The sequence below is a fragment of the Cynocephalus volans genome, chromosome 3, assembly GCF_027409185.1.
Source record: "Cynocephalus volans isolate mCynVol1 chromosome 3, mCynVol1.pri, whole genome shotgun sequence".
Classification (NCBI taxonomy): Eukaryota; Metazoa; Chordata; class Mammalia; order Dermoptera; family Cynocephalidae; genus Cynocephalus; species Cynocephalus volans.
The window spans coordinates 72383222-72391023 of NC_084462.1; the positions used below are offsets into that span (position 1 = coordinate 72383222).

At 38.3% G+C, this 7802-nt stretch overlaps 1 protein-coding gene across 1 annotated transcript; it reads right to left on the reverse strand.

Moving 5' to 3' along the window:
* Window positions 1-2402: 2402 nt before the first annotated feature.
* On the reverse strand, window positions 2403-7594 carry C3H15orf61 (chromosome 3 C15orf61 homolog). Its single transcript, XM_063091758.1, has 2 exons — window positions 7191-7594; window positions 2403-2622 (listed from the first exon to the last, which is right to left on the reverse strand). The coding sequence occupies exons 1-2, from the start codon at window positions 7534-7536 to the stop codon at window positions 2495-2497; spliced, it is 474 nt and encodes a 157-aa protein (XP_062947828.1). The 5' UTR covers window positions 7537-7594; the 3' UTR covers window positions 2403-2494.
* Between the last annotated feature and the right edge of the window lie 208 nt (window positions 7595-7802).

A 7802-nucleotide genomic window follows, 5' to 3' on the forward strand; every position in this document is an offset into this window, starting at 1 on the left:
ACCACTCCTATTCAACACAGTGTTGGAAGTACTAGCCAGAGCAATCAGGGAAGAAAAGCAAATAAAAGGCATCCAGACTAGAAAAGATGAAGTCAAACTGTCCCTGTTTGCAGATGATATGATCCTATATATACAAAAGACTCTATAAAAAAATATCTTAAGAGTTGATAAATGATTTCAGCAAAGTTGCAGGATACAAAATCAACATGCAAATATCAGTAGCATGTCCATACTCCAACAATGAACTAGCAGCAAAAGAAATCAAGAAAGCTAGCCCATTTACGATGGTCACCAAAAAATGAAAATACAATAACTAGGAGTAAAGTTAACCAAGGGTATGAAAAATCTCTATAACAAGAACTACAAACCACTATTGAGAAAAATTAAAGAGGACACAAGATGGAAAGATATCCCATGCTCTTGGATTGGAAGAATTAACATTGTGAAAATATCCATACTACCCAAAGTGATCTACAGATTCAATGCAATCCTCATCAAAATTCCAATGAAATTTTTCTCGGAAATGGAAAAAACAATCCTACCATTCATATGGAATAACAAAAGACCACAAATAGTTAAAGCAATCCTGAGCAAAAAAATAAAGCTGGAGGCATAACACTACCTGACTTTAGTCTATACTACAAAGCTACAGTAACTAAAACAGCATGGTACTGTCATAAAAACAGACACATGGACCAATGGAATAGAACAGAAAATCTAGAAATCAACCCATACACCTATAGCCATCTGATCTTTGACAAAGGCACCAAGAATACACACTGGGGAAGAGACTGCCTCTTCAGTAAATGGTGCTGGGAAAATTGGACATTCATATGTAGGAGAATAAAACTAGACCCAAAATGGATTAAAGAACTAAATATACACCCTGAAATAATAAAACTCCTTAAAGAAAACATATGGGAAACACTTCAGGAAGTAGGATTGGAGACAGACTTTATATGACCCCAAGAGCATGGGCAACCAAGGGAAAAATAAACAAATGAGATTATATCAAACTAAAAAGTTTCTGCACAGCAAAAGAAACAATTAACAGAGAAAAAGACAACAGAGTGGGAGAAAATATTTCCAAAATACCCATCTGACAAAGGATTACTATCCAGAATATAGAAGGAACTCAAACAACTTAACAGCAAAAAACAAGTAATCCAGTTAAAAAATGGGAAAAGGAGCCGAATAGGGATTTCTTAAAGGATGATATATGAATGGCCAACAGACACATGAAAAAATGCTCAAAATCAGTCAGCATTCAGGAAATGCGAATCAAAAGTCACTCCAGTTAGGATGGCTAATATCCAAAACGCAGAGAATGATAAATGCTGGCGAGGATTCAGAGAAAAAGGAACCCTCCTACACTGTTGGTGGGACTCCAAAATGGTGCAGCCTTTATGTAAAATGGTATGGAGGTTCTTCAAACAGTTACAGATGGATTTACCACATGACCCAACTATTCCACTGCTGGGTATATACCCAAAGGAATGGAAATAATCATGTTGAAGGGATACCTGTACTCCAATGTTTATTGTAGCACTACTTACAATAGCCAAAAGTTGGAACCAGCCTAAATGCCCATCATCAGATGAGTGGATAAAGAAAATGTGGTATATCTACACAATGGAATACCACTCTGCTATTAAAAAAAAAAAAGAAATACTACCATTCACAGCGACCCGGATGGACTTAGAGAAAACTTTATTAAGTGAAATAAGCCAGGTGCAGAAAGAGAAATACCACATGTTCTCACTTATTTGTGGGAGCTAATAAAAACAAATAAGTAAACATACAAACAAATGGGAGGGGTGGGAAGAAGACACAACAATCACAACAATTCCTTAAACTTGTTAAGACAGGTGGATATGATGTTGATGGGGGAGGAGGGGGGAGAAGAAGTGGGGAAAGGCAGAATTGGTAAAGGGACACGAAAATCAACTACACTGTATATTGATAAATTAAAAGAAAAAAACTAAAAATAAAATAAAATCCTGGCAGCTGAATGGTATAGATTTCAGATTGCAATTAGATTCTCATTAATTTTGGATTTGTCAATGGTATAATATTACCTCCACCATATACCCTAATATCCTTTACTTATTTTTCCAATGTTATATAAAAGATATCCCCCCCTCTTCTTTTGTGTGGGTGTATTTTCTCTTCAGAGTCAATTTAAATTGTTAATACCTAACTATAGTATCTATATACATTATAATCATTTTTATCAGTAGTTTAACCTAGTCCTATGAAAAAATTGGTCTTAAACTGCATGTGTTTGTAGTTTCCATTAGCTAAACAGAGTACGCAATACATAACAAGGTATGAAAAACTTCACCTCTTGAGGGCAATGATTCATCTTAAAGAACCAAACACCATAGAAAGGAAAAGGTGTTTGCAAAAGTTTTATTTCAAGGGATCAAAAATAAATATTGCACATACACACTAGAGAAAATCCAGTGATATTTATATTCTCCAATGCACACTTTTAATACATGGCACCTTCATCTTCTTTATTTAGAAAATAAACTGTTATTGGTCCATAACTGGTATGCACAGTCTCTGTGACTCTGGCAAATAACCAGGAGCCAAGTCCGTATAGTAAAGTTGGAATACCTAGAAAACAAATGAATATGGTATTTATGAACATCAGTACTTATTAATCATGCACCCATATATTTGTCATGGTATTAATCACCTAATATTCTTCAGCAATGTTAACAAACTACAAAGTTATAAAAATATAACTCAACACTGACTCTATGATTATCTAAGAGCTCAATTTCATTTATGTTTCTGGAACATGGTGGCAATTATGTGAGTCTAGAGATTTAAAACTATAGATAAGGCCGGTATAAATTTTAATTCAAAGCACTTCACTTATTCATTATCTTCAAACACTTATGAAGTAATTCTATATTCTTTTCATAAATAAGCAAATGGAGAAGAATATTCTTTAATTTAGTTGTACACACTCCTAAGTGTTAGCCTTGAGCTAAAATTACCAGGTCAACTTTACTGTTCTTTAAGTTAGATAGTAACACTGATGCCTTAAGTAATTTTTGTACAACTTAAAAGAAACTGGGTCAAATAGCTGTCTTCAAAACCCAAGGCAAAACCTAACTGTAAGGAAGACTTTAGTATAACAGGCATGAGAAAGAACCACTTCCATTGGTATTTTTACAATTGATTTGAAAACAACCTTCTTTCAACCCATTTCAAATAGGTATATATTAGACTCCCATCACAGATTTCTTCTTTAAAATATTTCCATTGATAAGATTTTGCTGCTTTTTTTGAGATTAGTTGCCATTTGTCATGTATGAAACTAAACTAAACCTAGAGATATAGATTAAGCAGTCATATGCATAAACAAGCTTTCAAAATTCCCATCTTTTTTAAGGCACTTATTTAAAATCAATGACTATTAACATTAAAAACATATGTATAAAACCACAGGCACAAGAATCAATAACAAATATTGCATGGTCTGCACAAGTATTAATTTTATTGCTCCCATGTGGAAAATGGGCAGAAAGTGACAATTTAAAAGGATAGCTATACAGTTGGAAAATCACTTTCTTTCTAGTTAATAGGGAAATCAACACATGTTCAGGACTAATCACACTTCTAACTATTTTTTATTTTTTTTGCAAGAATCTATTTGCTGTGTTATGCTCTTTTTGAGTGTGTAAATGTGTTGAACTATTTTGTGCTTATTCCCTGAAGCTGCATTCCAGCCACTGTGATGTCAGAGAGTAATCAAGAGAAGCGTCACTAGCTGGCAATAAGAAGAAAAAAATGCCCATTTGGGCTGGGTCTTCTCTATTTTTAGGAATACACTGGGTCACAGTTTATCACTATCACAGGGTTCCCCAGAACTCCTATGAAACCTTTTATAGTATATTGCCTTCTTTGACCTGGTAATGCCTCAAAGAATCTCTAAATGCCTCAAGGGAATGTCACAAAAATGCACGAAAACTAGAATAATAAAGCTATTTATAAATCATTTAACCAAAAAGAAAATAAAGGCAAGTGCCATGGAGGGTGGGGGTGGGGTGAGGGGTGGACAAGAGAAAAACATGAACAAGATAGGCAGAAGTAAGGGAGGAGTACAGGAAGCAGTTCAAAAAGAAAATTAATTTAAAATATGGTATCACAAATTCAAAAGCTGAAAATCAATGGGACGAGGAAGAAAAAAACAGGCTCTAGAAGCAATTGTTAGTTTTCTCAACATACTAAGAGTAAAATATATAAAACATGCTTTTAAAACTAATGCTAAGAATATAATTTAAGAAATGGCTGGTGACACAGAATTTTGTTTTATGGTAAATATCACAGTTTTCAGTTAAAATATTGAATTTTCAAAAATTCATACTTTTGAAAAATCACACAAATAAATGGTCGAAATTTTATCAGCTAAAATGGAGGGCTCATCAAAGATTAAATTTTAATAATAACGACATTATCTCAGGAAAAAACAACTAGGAACCATTATCAGTAATGCTGTTTGACAAGGTATGGAGTTGAGATATGAGTCAGAAATTTTGTTATTTCTTTTTTTTCTGCCACCTATTTAATGCAGTCAGACTAACAGATTAAATGGGAAGATTGGCCACCTATTTAATTTATACATAAAATATCTTCTTTGTCTGTAGCACACATACTTTTAAGTCTATAAAATTCCATAAAAAATTAATTTTTTCCAGACTATCTGAAACATACCATAACATCAAAATGAATTTGAAAAATCAGTTCTTTGCATAATAATTCATCTTGAGTTAGCTGAACAGTAGGTAAACCACTGTCAAATTAAGCACTTCAAAAAAATTAGAACTTCATAGTAAGTCTCCAGATTACCCATTCATTCCAATGGTAAGTTGCTTTTCTTAAATCTCAATCTACTTCCCAGCAGGATACCCAGACTGATAAACCATCAGTTAAATGTCAGCTTCTACTGAAGGGAAGGAGAAAGGGAAAAATAATAGATAAACAGAAATCCTTATAATTTACAAAATGGAAAAATGAATTATTCTGATAATTACTAATTTGGAAGAGAAGAGGAATAAAATCCTAAGTATTCTTATTAATAGAATATGTACTTGATGATCAGTGGAGCAATGGTACATCACAAAATGGGAAAGGATCTTATAATTCACATTCCCTACCTTCAGCCAAAAAATAAACAAACATCGGCAAATTGGTGAATACACTAGTCTTTCTAAAAAGTCCTGAAAAATTCCCTTTATTAGTATAAGCAAATTTGTATTAAAGAACTTAAAACTCTTATTCCCATTTAAGCAGGATTTTTAGAATTTCCAAAAGACTATACAGACCATTAAATCACTCTTCCACATAAAAAGAATGTTGTTTCTGGGGGCCGGCCCGTGGCTCACTTGGGAGAGTGTGGTGCTGATAACACCAAGTTAAGGGTTAAGATCCCTTACCGGTCATCTTAAAAAAAAAAAAAAAAAAAAAAAATGCTGTTTCTTTCCTCAAAGAGTTATACTTTTCTATTTGGGGAAAGTTCTGGGTATCCTACTTTTTTTGGATGTCTTAATATCTATATGTAAAAGAGAAGCTTATAATCATTAAGTTGATCTTAAACAAAATGTTAAGTTTTAAATTCTGACAACTTTTTGAAAAAAGACATTCAGTTTACGGTTTACCTATATACCACCAGTTATACTTTTCCTAACCTATCACTCTTTACATTTGGGAAGAATGATTTCTTCTGATTCTGAAAATGCTAAAATAACCTATTCTTGATCTGGTCTTGACTCCAGTCTTTCCAAATAATTTTGAATTGAATTTTTTAAGTCACCTCACCCTTCAACTTCGTACCAACCTCAAAATTAGTGGGCATCCTCTATATAGTCCATCAGCCAAATAATAAGACATACTCTATTTTCAAAGGATTACATATTGCTAAATAATCTCCTCATTGGATTGAGCCCCGGACAGTCCTAGTGGAGCAATGGCTCAAAAATCCCAAGACTGACATACATGAGTTATTATAAGCAAAAATACATACACCATATTTAAATTTAATGAGCTATCTGATTATATAACATTAGTACTTGTTGCCTGGCAGGAAGCATTCCCATGAAGGGCACTTTGTGATTGCGTTTATATTACAAAAACTGGAACTGCTTTTTAAGTTTCTTTGTTTTCTTCATATAAAATCACAGCAAGTTCGGATGTGTTGTTTTCTTTATATGAACAGGGTTTAGCTTTAATTCTGGCTTTAAAAAACAGGTTGGGTAACATGGTTCAGCTCCCATCTGTAGATTTTAAATTACTGAAATCTAGATTTATTTCATATCAGCTATTAATGGGTTTAAAACACCTTGAGGCCTTATGTTTTTCCCTGACCTATAGAAGATATACCCATGTCAGTGTTCATGCCTCTTGTCATTAAACCAAAAGAAAATAAACATACAGTGAGAATACTCTCAAAATTAGAATATTTCCTTGAAAACAAAGAAATATTAAAAAGGCAGTCTTTTAATGGGCCAAGCACCTGAGGAAGCTAATATAGCTGATGAAAACCTTTAGTGCTTTTAGTAAAATGAACTTGATGGGATTTCACACAAAGAAAACGGAGAAACTTTAAAAGTAGTTCCAGTTTTGGTAAGATAAACGCACCCACAAAGAGATGTTCATGAGAATGCATCCTGCCATGCAACAAGACATTTCTTAACTTCAGAGCCATTTTCCTGTGGGAACGTTTCTTTACATCCTCCTTCTCAGTGCCCAGTGTAGGGGTCCTCCTCGGTTAACAGCGGCAGGGCCAGGACGTGAGGATGGCCTGCCCCCTCCCAGGACGCACCACCCTGGGTCCCTCCAGTACAGGCCTGTGGATAAGTCCCCTTTCGGGGAAACAAATTCAGCAGCGAACAACACAGCGGTGATGAGCTCCTCCCGGTGGGGAGTACAAGAGACCAGAGCCAAAGGCCAGCCCTAGAAGGCCGCACTGTGGGTGGGGCCGGGGGCAGCCTGGGGACCCAACAGTGCAGCGCGCAGCATGGCGACCATGGTCGACCGGGGCTCCCCGCGCCCGGGTGCCTGACCTGGGGCCGGGCCTCGCCTCTGGGCGCGGACGTTTGTCAGCGTGCTTTGTGGACAGTTGGGCCACACTCGGCGGGACGTGCTTCACGGGCGACGCGGCGGTCGCCACTCACCGAGGTTGACGACCTTGAGCACCGTGAAGAAGCGGTTCTGTTGGGCCAGGTCCTGCCAGGGGGCCTTGGAGCAGTGGTACTTGATGAAGGGGAAGCAGCCGGTGCGCAGGACGTGGTAGTTGGCGCCCTGCACTGGCCAGTTGAAGTGCGAGAGGCCGAACTGGTCGTTGCGGACGGCGCTGTAGCGCACGCAGAAGGAGGTCCAGTGCGGCAAGCGCCGCTGCAGCAGGTGCCGCGTCAGCACCTCCGAGACGCGGGGCTTCGGGCGGGAGGCAGCGCCTGAGGCCCAGGGCCCGCACAGTAACAGCCGGAGCGCGGCCTCGTGGGCCCTCCGCAGGGCCTCCATGGCCAACCGCCCCGAGGACGCACGCCCGTGACCGCCGCGGGGGCGCGCGCCTCTGGGGGCGGGGCGGCCGGAGAGCGCGCGCGTGTGCCCGCACCCCTACGGCGAGCGGCGGGAACGCCCATCGGAAGCCTCGTGGGTGCGCGAACGCCCGGGGCGCGGCGGCGCGTGCGCACAGCCGTCCCACGGAGAGTCGGGCGAGCGTAGGGGAGTAGGAGTAAGTGACCCGTGCGGGGCGGTAGGGACACCACCTGAGCCGAAGAGGTAGT

Bases quoted from the DNA above. Each gene is read 5' to 3' on its own strand.
- C3H15orf61 (XM_063091758.1), bottom strand. From the start codon at position 7,536: ATGGAGGCCCTGCGGAGGGCCCACGAGGCCGCGCTCCGGCTGTTACTG. The intron at 2,623-7,190 runs GTGAGTGGCGAC...TTTGTTTTCTAG, and splicing joins GCTCAAGGTCGTCAACCTCG to GTATTCCAACTTTACTATAC.